Below are 21,013 nucleotides of genomic sequence, written 5' to 3'. Positions count from 1 at the left end.
GAAGATTCCCGCACGTCCCCGCCCAGATAAAAGGCCGTACAGAGACAGCCATTAACCTATCACCATAGCTTTGTTTCTCTGTTCTGGAACATCATATAAATGAAATTACACAGTATGAACTCTTTCGTGCTGGCTTCTTTAGTGAATATTAGGCTTTTGAGTTTAATTCAGATTGCTATCGTCTACTTCTTTTTTTTTTAAATATATTTTATTGATTTTTTACAGAGAGGAAGAGAGAGAGATAGAGAGTTAGAAACATCGATGAGAGAGAAACATCGATCAGCTGCCTCCTGCGCATCCCCCACTGGGGAAGTGCCCACAACCCAGGTACATGCCCTTGACCGGAATCGAACCCGGGACCTTTCAGTCCGCAGGCTGACGCTCTATCCACTGAGCCAAACCGGTCTCGGCTATCGTCTACTTCTTGGCATTAGTTTTATATTTATAGAGTTAGATAAATGACATTTTTTAAAATATAAAACTCAACTCAGACCAACTTACAGATCAAAATGTGCACCTGTTATATCCTACTGCCACCTGGCGTTAGGCAGTCTAAAATGCAGGGGCAACATTCCAAAATGGCTCATTTCACAACACAAGTCATTCCAGAAATTACAAAATAAAAATCATGTAAACACCAATCCAAATGAGAAGAGACTAGACTTTTAAAATTTGCATGTGTAAAAGGAAAGTCATTGGGTGAAACACCTGTATAGGTTTATGCAGTTTGAAAAAATACACAAAATTTACTAAAATTATAGGAGCAGATGAAGTTGAAGGGAGGAAAGCATGAGGGAGTAAAGAAAAACCCGAGAATTCTATCAAGTTTGCACCGTATCTACTTCTTACAGTCCTTAGGGAGACGGATTTCAGCAGTAGTATCCTGCGCATGTTACTTACTACGTGTGAGGATAATTACCTTTTCCTCTGCATCAGCAACTTTGGATTTCTCCTGAGCCAGCTTTTCTTTCAGGGTGTTCTGTGATTTAATGCTCTCAGCCTGTGTCAGTACTTCCAGCTCCAGCTCCTTGATTTTCTGCTGACAGTGCTTCCACTCTGCTGGGGATGGAGAGCACAGCCTTGCGCTGTCCGATAACTTCTGCTGGGCCTGCCTGAGTTCAATTTTGAGCTAGAGGTGGGGAATAAATAACAGCGGAGGGAATAAGCATGGGGTGAGTGTGATCGTGAGCCAGAGTAAGCAGCTTTCAGAGGAATGCTGTCCCCCAAGAGCTGACGAACACCAATGTCATGTGGCTGATTTCCTCCTGGAGCTGCCACGTGTCAGTAAGGTTTCCCAAGGTCTCTCTCTCCAGATGGCAGCTGGACAAAGGGATTTTCCTAAGAGTGTCGATACATGCATGGTCTAAATATTTTTCCATCCTTTTTTCTATCACTCCAGGCTGGCTTTCATTCCCACTACTCTGGGAAGCTGCTTTTGCTAAGGGCACTATTGCCAAAGTAGAGCCAATGGACAGTTGACCTCTCAGTGGCATCTACTCCCTCCCTCTCAGAAAGTTCCCCTCCTCTCTTGGAGCCCATGATACCAAACTCCCATGATTTCCATTTACCTCTCTTCTGTTCCTTATTGGTCTCTTTTGTTGACTGTTCTAATGCCACCCAACTTCTAAATGCTATTGGATCAAACTGGGCCTTGAGAGTGGATCACTCTCTCTTGGTTCATCCTCATGATTTAAAATAAAACACCACCTTTATGCCAAGTAACTGCCTAAGTGAAATTCCTTGATCTGCCCACATTTCCAGGATGGTTTTTCTCTCAGTCTTCCTGACTATAGTCAATGATGTCACCATCTACCCCGTGTAGGCCAGTAACCGGAGAGTTATCCTTGAGTCTTCCTTTTCCATTATGAGCCAATTCAGCGCAAGCTGTCACTCTGCCTCCACAACAGATCTTGCATCAATCCATTTGAGTCGTTTGTGTCACAACTCTAGTCTAGATCATCAATCTCTAGCCCTGACCATAGCAAGAGCCTCAACCCGGTCCTGCCATTTCCATGTTTACTCCCTTCTAATCTGTTCTCTGCACAGCAGCCAAAGTGTTCTTTTCAAAACATAAATTGAACTACTTGACACCCCTCCTTAAATATTTCAGTGGCTTCCCATCACTCCAGGAACAAACCCCAGTAGTTTGCCTGGCCTTGTGTGATCCAGCCCTTGCCAACTTCTTTAAAACCATCCTGTCATTCCCCCTTCTTCCACTGACCTCCTGTCCTGCTGGTTTCTATTTAGAGTCTCCAACACACCAGACTCCACTCTTCCCTCTGCGAGAAATGTATTCCCTTCCCCCTCTCCTCATGGTCCGGTTGGTTCCTGTCTATTTCCCAGGTCTTAGCTTAAAAGGCACTCTGTAAGAGAAAACCTCCATGATCATTTAATCTGAAGAGGTCTCCTTATTTACATACCTATTATATCACATTTATTTCCTTCAGAGAATTTATCACCATTTATAATTAAACATGTATTTATCTACTCTTTCACATCCTTCCTCCTCGCTCTAAATTACCATGTGTTTTATTCATTTCTTAGTATCCAACGCCTATCAACGTGCCTAAAGTAGGTGATTAATTAATATTTACTGAACAAATAAATGAATGAATGACATTCTAAGGAATATTAGAACCTGGTAAATGGACATAGTAGGTAGGACTCACAGACAAAAATGCTGAGCCAGAACTTACTTCACTTTATGTAAAACAGAATTTCCTGGGCTCAAAGCTTTTCAACTAATTAATAGGGATTATAACTGTAATTTCCTCCACTTGTAACTTCTGCGTATTAACCATTCAGATTTTATCAAATGAATTAAAAGTTAATAATGTTTAACCTCTCTAAGTATGTTTCTTCATCTGTAATATGGAGATAACTACTTAACTCATAGGACAGTTGGAAAGCTACACTTAATAAAATAAAGCAATGAAAGCATCAAGAATAGAAATAGCCACATATGTAATACCTAATACAAGTTAGCTGTTGTTCTTCAAGAATCACTTACAAGGAGACGTATGTTAATACTTTAAACAATAAAGAATTTAAATAATTTAAAAAAATCACAGAATATCTGCTGTGATATCTCCTGTATAGAGGCAGATACCACTATAACTACTGTATGTTGGTTAGGCTTTCATATCAATGAAGTAGTTGAGATTTGTACTTTACTCCATTTAAATGAAAAAACTAAGTCTCAAATATAGTTGGCAAATGATAGAAACATGGTCTGAATACAGATTTCTGATTCTAGCCCAGTATTTAATACTAAACTGCCTCACAATTGTGAAATGCCTGTATTTTTAATAAAATATTTTTATTGATTTCAGAGAGGAAGGGAGAGGGAACGAGAGAGAAACCTCAATGATGAGAGAGAATCATCAATTGGCTGCTTCCTGTACTCCCTACACTGGGGATCAAGTCCACAACCTGGGCATGTGCCCCAACCGGAAATCAAACTGTGACCTCCTGGTTCCTAGGTCAACGCTCAACCACTGAGTCCCATCAGCCAGGTGAAATGCCTGTATTTTTTATTTATCAACAAAGCTAGTTCTTGAAAAGTCTAATAAAATGGATAAACTAGTGAAACTGATTAAAAGAAAAGCAACAAAGGGTAACTAGTATCATGAAATTAAAAAGGACCATTGCTATATTTTAAATTTTTATGAATAAGTTTATATAAAAAATTTTCAATTTAAATGAAAAAGAAAATATTTTAGAAAAATAAGATGTGCCAAAGTTAATACAAGAAGCATTCAGGGGCTGCTGGCACACGGGCAATGTGCTATTTCTTTTCCTGGGTGGTGGTTACATGGATAATCACTTTACAACAATTTATTAAACTATTTATTTATGTTTTATGTACTTTCTGAGTGCTATATTTCACAATAAAATGGTTTAAAAGCAATTAACAAGTATAGTAGATCCTCGGGTTACATCAGAGATCCGTTTCTAGGGCGACATAATGCGATTTTCGCCGTAAGTCGGAACCCCCCTACATAAGCACCTACGTCACTCACATGGAGCACATACACAGCAGTAATGAAGTGAAACAGTAAAAAAAAAATTTTAAAGAAAGATAACAATTCCTGACCTTTACTTGTAGTAAATAAATAATAAAAAACATAAAGCACATATGCACATATGTCAAAATGACGGAACTTTTTAAAATATAAATACAGTAAATGGGAGATGGCGGCGTAACCACGAAACGACGTATGTCGAGTCCGACGTAACCCAAGGACTGCCTGTACTGTATTACGCTTTTTAAATCAGTCTCATACATATGCTTAACTTAGCCAGACCCAGAGTTTGAACATCTCTGAGTGGATTTTAAAAAGTGAGCTCTACATTTGCAAAGCTGAGGTTTCAAAATGACCTCAAGATGAAGAGAGGAATAACTCGATAGAGGAAAGAGAGAACTAAATGTGGATTTATATCTGATTCCATAATTTGTTAGCTTTTCAATCTTGAACAGTTTTCCCATCCACAAAATGCTGGCCTTTCAGGGTTGTGGGAAGTTTATAAGGGACAAAGTGAACAAACTATCAATAAAAGGTAACTGGCTATTGTGTACTTTGCATAGGTACCTGGCCTAGGGCACCAGGACAAAGACTGATATCTCATTACTGAAAAGGCCAATATTTTACCCCACCATGAAGGAGATTTGAAACAGGACAAAAAATATCTTCTCCTTTTACCAAACTATCATTTACCTACACCTGAAAAACTTGTTCATTAATTCAAAAAATATTTATAGGATGCCAAACATATATAAAGCATCATGATCTGTGTTTTCCTGATCATTGCAGATGTAGTAGTGCTTGAATATGTTTAAAGTTGGACAATTAAAATAGTATAAGAAATGTGGTTGAAGGGAAAGTTAAAAGGCTGTCTTACAAGGAAATGTGATGAAGAATTTAATTTAAAACTGTGAAGGCTTGAAGGAATATGACAAATATTCAAAAGATCATGAGGTTTATTCAAATAACCCTGAAATACCAGAACTCCTAGAAGAACTTCCCTTGAAGTTTAGAATAAATGACTATTCGTTTTCCTCTACATCTGCCCTACTAGACTGTGAGCTCCTAAAAAGTATGGATCTTTCTTTTTTTTTAAAATTATTTATTTATTTATTGCTTAAAGTATTACAAAGGGTATTACATATGTGTCCATTTCCCCCCCCCCCCCGCCCTAGACAGTCCCCTAGCCTCCCCTATCCCCCAGTGTCTTATGTCCATTGGTTATGCTTATATGCATGCATACAAGTCCTTTAGTTGATCTCTTACCCCCCTACCTCCTGCCCCCCAACCCTCCCCGGCCTTCCTGCTGCAGTTTGACAATCTGTTTGAGGCAGCTCTGCCTCTGTATCAATTATTGTTCAAAAGTTTATAATGGTCTCTATTATCCATGAATGAGTGAGATCATGTGGTATTTTTCCTTCATTGACTGGCTTATTTCACTTAGCAATGGATCTTTCTTAATCTATCTTTATGTCACTTTTTAAAAAATTGATTTCAGAGAGGAAGGGAGAGGGAGAGAGATAGAGAAACATCAATAATGAGAGAGAATCATTGACCAATTGCATCCTGCACACCCCACACTGGTGATCAAGCCCACAACTTGGGCATATGCCCTGACAGGGAATCTAACCATGATCTCCTGGTTCATAGGTTGACACTCAACCACTGAGCCACGCCAGCCAGGCTTTTATCCTACAATACCAGGGGAGGGCAAATTTTTCCTATAAAGGGCTGCCAGATAGTAAATACTGTAATCTTATCAGAACTACTAAAATCTGCTATTGTAGTACAGAAGAATCCATTGATAACATGTAAACAAACAGATATGGTTGTTTTGTAAATAAATTTTTATCTACAAAAACAGAAGGCAGATAGGATTTGACCCAACGGCCAAAGTTTGCTGACCCCTGCACCAGGGGATAAGGACTGTGTCTGTTTGCCTATCATTAAACCCTCATATCAACAAGATCCTACCCAGTGCATGACTGATGCTCAATAGATATTTACTGAAAACAAAAATCTTAGCTAGGAGCTCACAGAAACTAGATACTTATATATTTGCAGAATTGAAGCACAATAAAAGGGAAGTATGACTATTTTACATGGTGGTTCAAATTGAACATTTATGCGGTTTATACAATTTAGATGAATATGTGGATGGCAGTTTAATATTTTCAAACAAGCATGTTTGGGGGATGGTCTCTAACTTTAGGTGCTCTTGTGTCAGGAAGAACAGCTCTGCCCTCCTATGAATTATACCTTGGTGCAGCTGATATTTGAGTCAACTAATATCTTATTTATTAGAGATAAATAAGCCTAGAGATAGAACTAGGGCAGGACAACCAGGGTTTGGGCTCAGGTCATTGAAATTTAATAACTGCTACAATTTTAGGGAATAATTTCAAAAGATTGTGTTACTTTAAAACTTTTCATATTTACAGGTTTACAACATACATACACCTTCAGCAGCAGAGAAACAACTGAGCTGTGTACCTACTTGGTAGGGAAAAGTTAAAAACATTAACCTGTCCACCACCTATGGACACTATCATGAATTATAAAGTTGAGAAATTCTGATTCATTTTTTCCAAGGGCCAATTGAATAATTGAGACCCGTCACTAAAGGATGTGCCCACTAGAGTTACCTTAATGCTTTCTTCCTGAAGTAAGCTATTATGTTGCTTTAGGTCCAAGTTCCTTCCCCGCTCATATCGGAGCTCTTTTTCAGCTGAGCTGCAGAGAATCTGGAGCCGGTGCAAATTCTGGCGAAGTTGTTGTACTTCTTCTTGCTGCTGCTGGTATTTCAGTTTTTCTTTAGATGATAGATTCTAAAACAAACATTTGAAAAGAGAAACATGGACAATTTGAAAGAATATTGGTGAGACATGGGTTCCAGCTGTCATAACCAGAATTGTCAGAATGTGGTTATTCACATGTTAGTTGGTACATGTTTATATACTTTAACTCCCATTAGAGTAAAATATCAAAGAAATTATGTGAACAAAAGCAGTTAAACATAGATACACAAGTCCAGGGAGTGCAGAGAGTCCCAAACTAGAGAAACTCAAAGAGACCCACACCAAGACACATCCTAACTAAAATGCCAAAGGTTAAAGACCAAGAGATAATCTTAAAGGCAGCAAGAGAAAAAGTTACCTAAAAAGGAGCTCCCATAAGACTGTCAGCTCATTCCTCAAGAGAAATATTTCAGTCCAGAAGTGATTGGCACCAAATATTGAAAGTGATGAAAAGCAAGGACCTACAATCAAGGCTACTTTACACAGCAAGGCTATCATTTAAAATTGAAGGAGAAATAAAGAGCCTCACAGCTAAGAAAAAGTTAAAGGAATTCATTATCACCAAATCAGTTTATAAGAAATTTTAAAGGGTCTTCTTTAAGAAGAAGATATTTTAAAAAAGAGGTACATAGTTAGAAAGAATAAAATGGCAATAAATATGTACCTATTAATAATCACTTCAAATGTAAATGGATTAGATGCTTTAATCAAAAGACATATGATATCTGAATGGATAAAGAAAACAAGATCCATATATAGATGCTGTCTACAAAAGATCCACTTCAGAATGAAAGATTTACACAGACTAAAAGTAAAAGGATGAAAAGATATTTCATGCAAATGGAAATGAAAATACTTTTATCAGACAAAATTGACTTTAAAACAAAGGCTCTATTAAGAGACAAAGGACACTACATAATGATAAGGGGAGCAATCCCCTTGTAAACATTTATGAACTCAACATAGGAGTACCTAAACATATAAAGCAAATCTTGATGGACTTAAAAGGACAGATTGACAGAATCCTAGCTAATAGACAAACATGGTAATTGACGGTACCTTAGCTATGCCTCCTATTGGCTAATCAGCATGATATGCAAATTAACCACCAACAAAGATGGCGGCTAATTTGCATACTGCAGGCAGGGCGGGACAGTGTGAGCCGCCAGTGCCGCTGCCATCCAGGGAAGGCCCGGCCCCACCTTGCTGCCCGGGACCCCATCGGTGGGTCCCGGGCTGCAAGGCAGCCCCGCCCCAGAAGCCCCAGGAGCCGGCCCCGCCTTGCCGCCCAGGACCCAATCATCGGGGGCGGCAAGGCAGGCCGGGCCCAGAAGCCCCAGAAGCCAAGACAGATTATGAGAGTGAATCAAAAACAAAACCCACTTTAAATATAAAGACACATATAAATTAAAAGTAAATGAATTAAGCTGCAGCCTGTTTTGCTCAGTGGATAGAGCATTAGCCCGTGGACTGAAGGGTCCCAGGTTCGATTCCCGTCAAGGGCATGTACCTCAGTTGCTGGCTTGATCCCCAGTCCCTATCAAAGCATGTGCAGGAGGCAACCAATCAATGTGTCTCTCCCTTTCCCTTCACTCTCTCTAAAATTCAATGGAAAAATATCCTTGGGTGAAGATTAACAAAAACAAAGTAAATGGATTAAGTAACATTAAAGAGATTATAAGAAAAATATATTCCAAATTTTGTTAGCTGTATAATGGTTATGTTTAAATTATTAACACCTAAGAAATTGGGTGAAGGGTACATATAATATGCTGTAGTATTTTATAGTTTTTTTACATGTATGAGATTATTTCAAATTAAAATATTAAAAAATTAAAAATTAATAAAATATTAATTGAAATGTATCTGCATTACATGAAAAATCTCCTAATTGCTTCTAGCACAATTTATTAAATTGTGCTAAAATTTACAAGGGTTCAATTAAAAAATATCTTAATTCTAAATGATATAATAGAAAATATATAATAGTGCAGTTATAAGCACTTATCTGAAAATAAAAATTTAAAGAAGTGAATTTAAAGAAGGGATTAGCCGAAGAAAATATATGCACAACCCATGGACACAGACAACAGTATGGTGATGGCCAGAGAGAAGTGGGGGACAAGAGCTGGCTAGAGGGGGAAAAAGGGGAGAAATAGGGACATCCTATATCAACACTAATAAAAGAGAAAAATGGTAATTGGCGTACGAGCTACCCTTTTCATTGGCTAATCAGGGCTATATGCAAATTAACTGCCAACTAAGATTGGCAGCTAACTGCCAAGATGGTGGTTAATTTGCATATGTAGGCACAATGCAGGGAGGCGAAAGGGAAAGCAGGAAGAAGCCCCCTGCCACTGACAGTGACCGGAAACCCAGGGGGGAGCTAAGAGCTGGGGGGCAGGGCAAAGGCAGCCCTGGGGCCACCTTTGCCCTGCCCCCCAGCCATGATCGGAGAATCAGGCGCCTTTTCCGCCCTGGCCAGTGATAGCAGGAAGTAGGGGTGGAGCCAGCAATGGGAGCTGGGCACGGTCGAAGCTGGCAGTCCCAGGAGCTAGGGGTCCCTTGCCTGGGCCTAAAGCGAAGCCCACGATCGTGGGGCCGCTGCAACTGCGGGTCCCCACTGCCCGGGCCGGACGCCTCAGCCAGAGGCATCAGGCCTGGGCAAGGGGCCGATCCTGCGATTGGAGGGTGATGGTGGTCAACGCCTGAGGGCTCCCAGTATGTGAGAGGGGGCAGGCTGGGCTGAGGGACACTCCCCCCCCCCCCCCACACCCAGTGCATGAATTTCGTGCACCGGGCCCCTAGTAATAATAATAAAAGGCTAATGTGCACATTGACTGAACGGCAGAATGACCGGTTGCTATGATGCACACTGGCCACAAGGGGGCAGATGTTCAATGCAGGAGCTGCCCCCTGGTGGTCAGTGCACTTCCATATGGGGAGTGCCACTCAGCCAGAAGCTGGCTCATGGCTGGCTAGCGCAGTGGTGGTGGCAGGAGCCTCTCCTACCTCCGTGGCAGCACTAAGAATGTCCAACTAATGGTTTAGACCCAATCCCTTGGGGACCTAAGCCTTTAGTCAGACATCCCCCGAGGGCTCCCTGGCTGCCAGAAGGATGTCTGACTGCAAGCTTAGGCCTGATCCCCCAGGGAGTGGGCCTAAGTCAACAGGTGGACATCCCCCAAGGGGTCCTGGACTGTGAATGGGCTCAGGCTGGGCTGAGGTACCACCTTACCCCGCGAGTGCACAAATTTTTGTGCACTGGGCCTCTAGTACCATTATAGTAGGGGATTTTAATATCCATTGACATCAATGGATAGATCTTCTACACAGAAATCAACAAAAAAATGGCAGCCTTAAATGACACTCTAGATCAGATGGATTAATTGATATTTTCAGAGCATTTCACCTCAAAGCACCAGAATATACATTCTTTTCAAGTGCACATGGAACATTCTCTAGGGTAGACAACATGTTAGGACACAAATCAAGTCTCAATAAATTTAAAAAGACTGAAATCATATCAAGGATCTTCTCTGACCAAATGATATGAAACTGTAAATCAATTGCAAGAAAAAAAATTAAAAATACAGTCATGAAGGCTAAATAATATGTTACTAAACAATGAATGGATTAACAAGGAGATCAAGGAGATAAAGGAAGAAATCAGATACAAATGAAAATGGGAACACAACCCCAAATCTATGGGACACAGTGAAAGCAGAGGGAAATTCATAGCATTACAGGCCTGCCTTAAGAAACAAGAAAAATCTCAAATAAATAACCTAATCTCACACCTAAAGGAATTAGACAAAGAACAACAAACAAAGCCCAAAGTAAATAGAAGAAAGGAAATAATAAAGATCAGAGTGTAGCCTGGCTGGCATGGCTCAGTGGTTGAGCATCAAACTATAAACTAAGAGGTCACGGTTCAATTCCCAGTAAGGGCACATGCCTGGGTTGAGGCTCGATCCCCAGTGTGGGGCCTGCAGGAGGCAGCCAATCAATGATTCTCTGTCATCACTGATATTTCCATCTCTTTCTCCCTCTCCCTTCCTCTTTGAAATAAATAAAAATATATTTAAAAAAGATCAGAGTGTAAATAAACAAAACAGCAACTAAAAAACAAAAACAAACATTCAATGAAACCAAGAGATGGTTCTTTGAAAAGATAAACAAGACTGATAAATCTTTAACCAGATTCATTAAGAAAAAAACAGACAGAACCTAGAGAGTACTATGCTAAGTGAAATAAGTCGGTCAGAGAAAGACACATATGATTTCACTTACATGTGGAATCTAAAGAACAACACAAACCAACAAAACAGAAACAGCTCATAGAACAGAGAACAGACTGATGGTTGCCAGGGGGGAGAGGGGCAGGGTGAAAAGGTGAAGGGATTGCAAAGTACAGATCGGTAGTTAGACAAGTCATGGGAATGTAAAGTACAGCATAGGAAATATAGTCAATAATATTGTAATAACCATGTGTGGTGACAGACGGGCACTAGAAATACCAGGGGGAACACTTTGTACAGTAGATGATTGTCTAATCACTATGCTGTACACCTGGACTTAATACAAAATAATATTGAATGTAAACTATAATAAAAAAAATGTTTAAAGGTCAAGTTCTCGGGTAGACAGACCCAGATTTCACCACAAATTATCATTCTTGGCAAACTATTTAACCTCTGTAAAGCCTCAGTTTCCTCACCTATAAAGTAGAAACAATAATATTCCTGCCTCATTGTACTGCTGAATATATACTGCTGAATTAGTAGAGTGCTTAGAACATTGTAAATATTCAATAATGTTATTAAAAACCCATGAGGCTAGGTTTTAAGCTAGGTTTTGTTTTCTTTATCCATTCAGATATCATATGTCTTAATTTTATTTTTAATAAAATTGAGATATTCATGGTGGTTTGAATGTGTTTCAAGAATATAGGGAAAGTAATACCTAGAATTTAGCTATTACAACATCAATGTTGAACAGCAGAAATTAAGCCCCCAAAGGCCATCAGCAGCCACAAATACTTATGAACAACAGAGCTCACATATTCAAGAGGCTCTCACAGTTCTTTCTTCTATATATTTACCATGTAAAAGCATTCTTTAAAGTTTGGTGTCTGGTCTCAGCCTACAGTTGCTTAAATGTGCACATGATTAAGATGACACAACACATATGGATAGGCGCTAGATACTAGACACTCTAATCTGACAACAGATTAGAAACTGAAGGGCCCCAGGTTCAATTCCGATCAAGGCGTGTACCTCGTACCTCGACTGCAGGCTCAATCCCTGACCCAGGTTTTGGGCACATGCAGAAGGCAACAAAAGGATGTGTCTCTCTCACATTGATATTTTCCTCTCTCTGTCTCTCCCCCTCCCTTCCACTCTAAATGAATGAATGAATAAATGAATGAGTGGGAAAATATCCTCAGGTAAGGATTAACAAAAAACATAAAACAAAAACAAAAAACCATTTGTAGACACACAAGAACAACCTATACTCATCAGTAGGTCAAAGAACTCTATACACAGAAAAAGATTCTGAAATACTATTGCACAGTTCACTGCAGAAAAAAAAAATCAGTCTAAAATGTATTTCCTTCCTTGCCTACGTGTGTGTGTGTGTGTATGTGTGTGTGTGTGTGTCACAGTGCTTTGGGAAATGTAAAGTTCAAAATAAAAATATGTTATTTCTTTCCCATGAGACCCACATCTATTTTGTTTATTGGATCTCAAAATTGTTGTCAGAAAGGTGTGTGCAGGGAAATCTTAACTTGTACAAGAATTAACCTGTAGCCCTAGCCGGTTTGGCTCAGTGATAGAGCATCGGACTGCAAATTAAGGATCCCGGGTTCGATTCTGGCCAAGGGCACGTACCTTGGTTGTAGGCTCCTCCCCGACCAGCCAGGCCCTGCTAGGGGCACGTGCAGGAGGCAACCAATCGATGCGTTTCTCTCACATATTTCTCTTTGTCTCTCCCTCTCTCTTCTTCTATCTCTAAAAATCAATGGAAAAATATCCTCGGGCAAGAAAATAAATAAATAAATAAATAAATAAATAAGAAAAAAAAAAAAGAATTAACCTGTAAAATTGAGGTGTAAGAACTGAAGTGTGGCCAACAGTCATTTCCTTCATTTTTCCTGGAGGCAGATCTCTGGTAAATAGCAAAAGCCATATTTAAAACAATTCTATAATCATGGTCTTTTTTCTCCAAAAAAAAGTATTTTATACATCTAAACTAGGTGCCAGGAATAGAAAATGTGGCCCAAATCCTGCCATTCCCTATCTTACCTGCCAGGGCAGATAGCAATAATTAGTTTTGGTTTTTTTTTTCCCCATGTTGAGCCTCACTGGAACCTATGAACCCTTTATAATAAGGTGCATCAAATGAGGGACTTAGTTCAGATTTTAGCTGCTATCTTATTACCCCTCAGGCTGTGGTTATGATATAGTTCAACAAATATACATATATTTTTTAATCCACAGCTGATCAGAGGAAATGGCACCTGCCTTGGCATTACCCCGTATCTCTGAGACTGAGGGGGGCTCTAATGTATATGGCTCACCTCTTCCTTAAGCCTCACAGCTTCCTCAGGCTTCCAGGTCAATTGCTGTTCTTCCCTTTTCATATCTTGGTTCTGTTGTAAGTCCTCCTCTTTCTGCCTCTTTCTTGGAAAAGTGCCCTCTACTGACTCCTCTGGAGTTTCTTTCAGCTTACTTTCTCCTAGTCCAGAACTTGGTTAAATATAACAATAAAAAACTATCAAAATGCTCATTCTGCTGGAAGAATATAGAGGGGGAAAAAATCTACCAGTCAAGAAAGTATTGCAAGAAAGATTTTCAACTTGAATTCTATAGATCAGTTATCTTATAATTAAACCTTAAAAACACACGAGTCTTATTTTCTTACTCACATTCAGGAAGATGAGACAGCATAGACTTTTGTCTACACCCAAACAACCAGTTTAAGTGAGTTTTTCACTTTTTCAACTTTTAGTATGGCACTGGGCAGACGGAGCTTGTGAAAAAATTTGATAAACCCTCAATAAGCTATTCAGTATAAATTTAAAATTACAGTAATACATATAGAAAGCTTTTCTGTGAAATTAAACTTTTCATACATACTTAACTTTAATTACACAAACATGTCTATATAAGTAAAAACAGGTAACTAATCTGTCAATTTTTTAACATACACGTTTGGAAAAACTACTTTATTACATAATGGACATTCGGCTTTAACAGACACCTGCTCGCCTGAATCAGTTCATTATATGGAGGTTTTACTGTACACTATTCTAGGGCTCAAAACTATATTTTTCTCCCCTCCCCCCCAAGCAAACCCAAATGCTGTGATTAGCTTCTTGGCTCTTTGCTCGTGTGACCACTCTCACACCTGTTCATCACCATCCCTCCAATATGTTCTTCACCCTTCTGCAACTAGGTAGGTTTCATGATGGTGAACCTTGACTCAGAGCTCACTCTAAATTTAAAACCCAGTTTTTAAGAGAACATGAGATTCAGGGGCCCCAAACTGGCAAAGCAATCTCCTCTCTTAGAACATTTATTAAGATGTAAATGTGGCTACACCTACACAGTATTTTCCCAGTTCATTGGTGCTATATCCTTTAGTATGGCATATAAGTAAAAACTGACAACTATTGTTTCCTTTTGATGATCTGGTTTTAGGCTTTTGCCCATGCAAAATTTTATTGCATCTATTAGTTTGTATGCAAAAATAGAGTAGTGCATTTACCCGACCCTCAAAAGTTTCTGTGAAAGATACTTCTGGTGAAAAAGTAGAAATACTAGAGTTAGAAGATAAGATTAACAAAAGGCAAAAAAACAAAAGAAAGACCAGAAAGGAAAAGGTTTTCAAAATAAAACAATGGTCAGATATAATGTTAAATAAAACAGAAAAAACACAAATCTCTCTGCAGAGTCTTAATTATATAAAAAATATATATTTGTGTACAGAAAAAGAAGACAAGAAAGAAAATTTAAGATGTTAATATCTCTCCATGGTGGGAATTATGGATTATTATAATCTCCTTATAATTTTTCATGCTTTAAAATTTTTCTATGAAAAGCATATATTTAGCCTGGCTGGTTTGGCTTGGTGGATAGAGTGTTGGCCTGCAGACTGAAGGGTCCTGGGTTTGATTCAGGGTCCTGGGTTCAATTCTGATCAAGGGCACATGCCCGGGTTGTGGGCTCGACCTCCAATAGGGGGCGAGCAGGAGGCAGCCGATCAATGATTCTCTCTCATCACTGATATTTCTATCTTTCTCTCCCTCTCCCTTCCTCTCTGAAATTAATTAAATTATTTTTTTAAAAGAAAAGCATATATTATTATTTTTAAAAGAAAAAGTTTTAAAATGTAACAATATACCAGAAGATAAACTTTGGGGAATGCTTGCTTGTAACTAATTTTTCCACTCACATTATTTGGAATTCAATGATAAAGTCAAATAAAACATACCCCCCAAATTATTAATGTAATATGGGATTTTCTCAATTTACCAGAGTTCCTCTCTCTCTTCCTTTGGGCTTTGAATCTCTACTTCCAAAACTGGTAAATTAGACATGAGATCTTTATAAATATTTTCACTTGTAAAAAAATTAGCAGCTGCAATATTTGTGTCTACAGTAAAATGATTTAATTGTTCAAATTCTTCTGCAAGCTTCAAGACCTGTGAATTAAAAAGACAAATATTCTATTTTGCATATTCTTGTGTATAACTGAAAAAATATATTGATTCCATTAAATGATTGAGTAGGTATTGCCTTAAGTAATAGAAATGGACATCCTAGTTGAAGTGTTCTTTCAATTTAATACTTTGCAGTTATTATTGTATAATCAAATCCATTTTTACCACAGACATAAGGATGTGTTTGATTCTAAGAACACAATGAATGCAATTCTAAAGATCAATTTAAGTTACTTTATGAGATTCCTTTGTTTGGTTTCCTAGGCTTTTTCGCTTCTCTGAAGATATAAACTATAATCTTGAACTGATCCTTAGGGGATGGGAAGATATGGATAGGTGACAGACTATAACACATTTAAAGCATTTTAAGGATGAGCAATATGATCAAAGGCATTGGTGTGGTATTTGAGCAGAAGGAAGGAGAATGGTCTTAATGGAGTAGAGACTACAAAATAAGGAGCTGAGGAAATAAGGTAAGATTGAGAGGTGTAGTCACTTTATGAATGGACTTGAAAGAGAAGAATTCTTAATAGGTCTGCATTTCTTTTGTAAGCTGGAAAAAAAAAAGAGTTTCAAAAGGCTACTTAATCCTTTTTTTATGGGGTCAATGTAAAAATTTAACCATTACAGCCCTGGCCGGTTTGGTTCACTGGATAGAGTGTCAGCCTGAAGACGGAAGGGTTCTGGGTTCGATTTTGGTTAAGGGCACGTCATACCTCCTGCTTGGGTGTGTGCAGGAGACAACCAATCAGTCTGTTTCTCTCACATTGATACTTCTCTCTGTCTTTCCCTCTCTCTTCCACTCTCTCTAAAAATCAATGGAGAAATATCCTCAGGTGAAGGTTAAAAAAAAAAAAGTAAATGATCTGTACTCTCCAAAAATTTCAATGTCATGAACAACAAAGACTGAGGCACTGTTACAGATTAAAGGAGATAGAGATGTTATGTGTGCTCCTGGATTGAGTCCTGGACTAGAAAAATTGTTCTTCTTTTGCAAGAGAGTAGAACAATTGGTGCAATTTGAATATGAGCTGGAGATTATACAATCCTATATAATAAAGGATATGCAAATTAACCCTCATGCCCTCACAAGATGGCTGCCTACAACCAGGCCAGCAGGGGGGGTTAGTGAGGGATGACCAAACGACTGAACAGCAGGCTGTGTGGGGTGACCAGATTGGCGGGGGGGGGGGGGGGGTGGGGGGGGCTCTGAGGGGCAACCAGGCTGGCTGGGGGGGCAATTGGGGGCAACCAGCCAGCAGGGGGGCAGTTGAGGGCAACCAGGCCAGCGGGGGTGGGGGGGGCACTTAGAGGTGACCAGGCCGGCAGAGGGGGGCAGTTAGGGGTGATCAGGACGGCACACAGAGGCAGTGAGGGGCAATCAGGCCGGCGGGGGGTGCAGGACAGTTAGGGGCAACCAGGCAGGCAGGCAGGTGAGCGATTAGGAGCCAGCGGTCCAGGATTGTGAGCGGGATGTCCGACTGGGGAATTGGGCCTAAACCGGCAGTCAGACATCCCCTGAGGGGTCCTGAATTGGAGAGGGTGCAGGCTAGGCTGAGGGCCACCCCCCCCCCCCCCCGTGCACAAATTTTGTGCCCCGAGCCTCTAGTATACTATATTAAGGTTGATTTCTTGATTTTGAGGTCTACTATGACAAAGAGATAATTTTCTTAGCAAACATACATGGAAATATTTAGTGGTAAAGGAGTATTAACTATGACTCCAACTCATTCTTGAAGTGTTCAGAAAATAAAGTGTGTGTATGTGTGCAGAAAGAGAGAGAATGATAAAGCAACATGGTACCATATTAACATTTCGAGAAATGAACGTATATGGCAATTCTTTGTACTATTTTTGCAACTTTTCTGTAAGGCTGTAATTATTTCAAAACAGTTTTTTGAATTTTTTTAATAAGAGATTTTATAATAATAAAAGAAACTCCAATTTCCAAGCCATCTCTTTCTGAAAATCAACTTCCTTTTATCTTATTCTCATAAGAGGTATGTCATACACTGAACATTTAAATACTTCATAATTCAGTCTCACCGTTGTTTCTAAATCAGAATTTTCTCTTTGGAGCAGGTTATATACTATCAACAAATGGTCTTCTGTTGTCCCTGGAAAACTGTGAATTTCATTATAAAGATATGTAAGTTCTGACTTTGATTTTTGCAAATCCTGATGAAGAAAGGAAGATATTTAGTAGAATAAAATAAGACTTTGCCATAAGAAGTTTAATATATCTAAAAAGGAATCTCTGAAATGATCCTACCCAATTTGTCTTAAATACAGGGGATGGGCAAAGGTAGGTTTACAGTTGTATGTAAAACAGAGTTAATAAAGTTACCGTAATCATCATAACCTGCATGTCTTTTTCCATTTGAAAAACTCTAAATCTACTTTTGCCCGCCCCTGTATTTCAACCTATCCTCTGGCAGCAGGCTCCTTTCTTAGTAGTTAAAATAAAGGTTATTTAAATTAGTTAATTAAACTGAGCATTCTTTTTTTTTTTTCTTGAGCATTTGTAATTTCCATCATTCACAGGTTGAAAGCCTGGGTTTTGAGACTCATTTCTACTTTATGCAAGGCTTATATAGAGGTAAATTCTGCAGCAATTCCTGCATTAGTTATAGTACCTGTTTCTAAATGTATCTTTTTAAAAATTTGTCTCTTACAGAACACTGCAGCTGCATGATTTACCTTTAATCTTGTGACTACCCATGAAGTAGGGTTATTGAAACTGAGGCTCAGAGAACTTAAGTGACCTGTTTAAATTCACCTAGTCTGCAAGTGGTAAAACTGAGATTCAAATTGTGTTATCAACTACAAAGTATGCTGCCGTACTTAATAATGTATATGCAGTGACTTAATCAACTAAGGTTTCCTCTAATTCTCTGATATTTTTTCCATGAGAGAAAATACTTTAGTTAGATGTAGATTCTTAATAATTTCTACTTTGATGACATGAATATGCAGTATTTGTCTGGTGGATGACTGGGGCCTGAGAGTCAGTCAGTGGTGCTCTATGAAGGGAATAGGTGATATACTAGTAAATTCACTTTAGGAGAGGAGCTACGTTATATTCCCAAAGCCTTGAAATCAGAGAGGGAGGAGAATCTTGATGGGGAAGGCACTGGGCAAAAAGGAGAGAAGGTAAGGAGTGGCCACCAAAACAAAAACACAGGCAGCGGGCAAGTGATCTCCATTTCCTATCTCATTTCATGGAAAACTCCCATAGGTCAGGAGGATGGGATTTGAACCAATGCATTAGCTTTCACCCACCCGGCAAACAAATCGTCACCATCCTCTAAAGTGGTAATCCAAACTCCCATGAACCCACTTTCAGGTCTCTTTTCCAAAAATAGCCTGGTTATGTCTCCTGCTAGACCTTTCCAAGATGGCAGGACAAGTGGTTAAAGGGAGACCCAAGTCCCTGATGCTATGACCATCATAATAAATACCTGCTTCTTAACGGGCTGTTCTTGGCTAGTGTTAGAACTCAGCTTGGGGAAAGTCACCCAATTATTAATAATATAAATACACTAGAGGCCCAGTGCACGGATTCATGCATGGGTGGGGCCCGGTCAGCCTGGCCCCAATTAGGGCAGATCAGGGCTGGGCCTGTCAGGAAGAGGAGATGGTGGGAGGTTGGCCAGCCAGCCCGCCTGGATCAGGCCCCATCAGAGCCCCCAATCAGGGCCGGGCCGCATGGGAGAAGGGGCCATGGACGATTGGAAGGGGGGTGGGGGGGGGGTTGGGGGGTGCGGAGGGCTGCGAGAGATTGGCTGGCCAGCCCCACCATGTATTTGGGTGGGCAATCAGGGGTGGGGCCGGCAGGGGGTAGGAGCTGCAGGAGGTTGGCTGGCCAGCCCCACCCTGTATTTGGGTGGGGGGGTGTGATCAGGGGCAGACCGCAGTGAGGGGGGAGAGAGGCTGCGGGCCTATTGTGGTGGGGCGGGCTGATGGGGGCACAGCTGGGGGGGGGGAGGGGCGTTTGGCGGCAGGCCCCGCTCTTGCTGGGGGTGGGAGGGTCCGATCAGGGGCAGGCCGGCAGGGAGGAGGGGCCACGAGGTTGGCCACTGGCTCCACCCCCTGATCAGGCAGGTTCGCTGGCCACAGTGGGCGGCATAGCAACCAGTTGTTAGCTAGTTATGGCCGTTATGGTAGCTGCCTTTTTATATATATAGATATTCTACATTTATTATTTATTTTAAAATAAAAAGTAAATGACCATATGAAATCCCTAAATTAGAAATGTGAAAAGAGGAAAACAACATCCTAAATAACAAAATACCTCACTTTCAGCTTTTAAAGCCTTCTGTATAGTGTTATTATTAGATGTCAATTCTTTTCTCCGTTCTCTCTCCTCTGACAACTCACTTACAAATATTTCAATTTTTTCTTGGCTCATTTTCAATATCTGCAAAAGAATTTTTACATAAGTAATCCTATATATAATAATGTTTCTATAAATTCTGATAATCAAAAAGTATCTGCCTAACTCAATTATACAGTCATCTTGGGGAGACAGAAAGCTGAGAAAAATAGTTCATGGTACCATAGCTCATAAAATACACTTTTTTCTCTCTATGCCTGTTTTCTCAACAATAAAATGGAGCTAATATTTGCCCTATGTACATTAGAGCCATCAGATAAGAGTAAAATGTGATTTTGAAAGTATTTTGTATATTTTAAGTACCCACCAAATATAAGGTATGTTGAAATCTTACCGAATTGATGATAATTGCAAAAATGTTTATTTATTTAGTGCTTACATATGTCAGGCATTATGGTAAATGCATTACCTCACTTTGTTTTCCCAGTATTCCTATGAGATTGTAACTATTATTACATTATTTTAACAGAGAAGATAGATGAGGCTCAGATATATTAGATAGTTTGCCTAGAGATACACAGCCAACCATTGGGATTTAAACCAAGTCTAACTTATAAACCCTTGTCTTATTTTATTTTCATTGAATTTTTGACATAAGAATAATTGACATATAACGTTATATTAGTTTCAGGTGTAAAACATGATTTGATATTTGTGTATTTCGCAAAATGATCACAATAGTTCAGTTAACAACCATCACCCTAGATCAGCCATGGGCAAACTACGGCCCGCGGGCCGGATCCGGCCCGTTTGAAATGAATAAAACTAAAAAAAAAGAGACCGTACCCTTTTATGTAATGATGTTTACTTTGAATTTATATTGGTTCACACAAACACTCCATCCATGCTTTTGTTCCGGCCCTCCGGTCCAGTTTAAGAACCCATTGTGGCCCTCGAGTCAAAAAGTTTGCCCACCCCTGCCCTAGATAGTTAAACATTTTTATTTTCCTTGTGACGAAAACTTTCAAGATCCACTCTCCTAGCTACTTACAAATATGCAACACAGTACTATTAACTATAGTCTCTAGGATGTACATTAGTTTATCCTAAATACATTTTTTAATGG

General features: G+C 39.6%; 1 protein-coding gene across 1 annotated transcript in view; it reads right to left on the bottom strand.

Moving 5' to 3' along the window:
* CCDC30 (coiled-coil domain containing 30) overlaps nt 1-21,013 on the bottom strand; it is an 80,368-nt gene that overhangs the window by 26,704 nt on the left and 32,651 nt on the right. Inside the window, 6 exon segments of the mRNA XM_059689799.1 lie at nt 920-1,129; nt 6,671-6,853; nt 13,347-13,575; nt 15,364-15,533; nt 17,598-17,729; nt 19,846-19,971. Coding sequence (XP_059545782.1) covers nt 920-1,129; nt 6,671-6,853; nt 13,347-13,575; nt 15,364-15,533; nt 17,598-17,729; nt 19,846-19,971 — 1,050 coding nt within the window.

Source organism: Myotis daubentonii, chromosome 3 (assembly GCF_963259705.1).
Source record: "Myotis daubentonii chromosome 3, mMyoDau2.1, whole genome shotgun sequence".
Taxonomy (NCBI): Eukaryota; Metazoa; Chordata; class Mammalia; order Chiroptera; family Vespertilionidae; genus Myotis; species Myotis daubentonii.
This window is presented reverse-complemented; position numbering and strand designations above follow the sequence as displayed.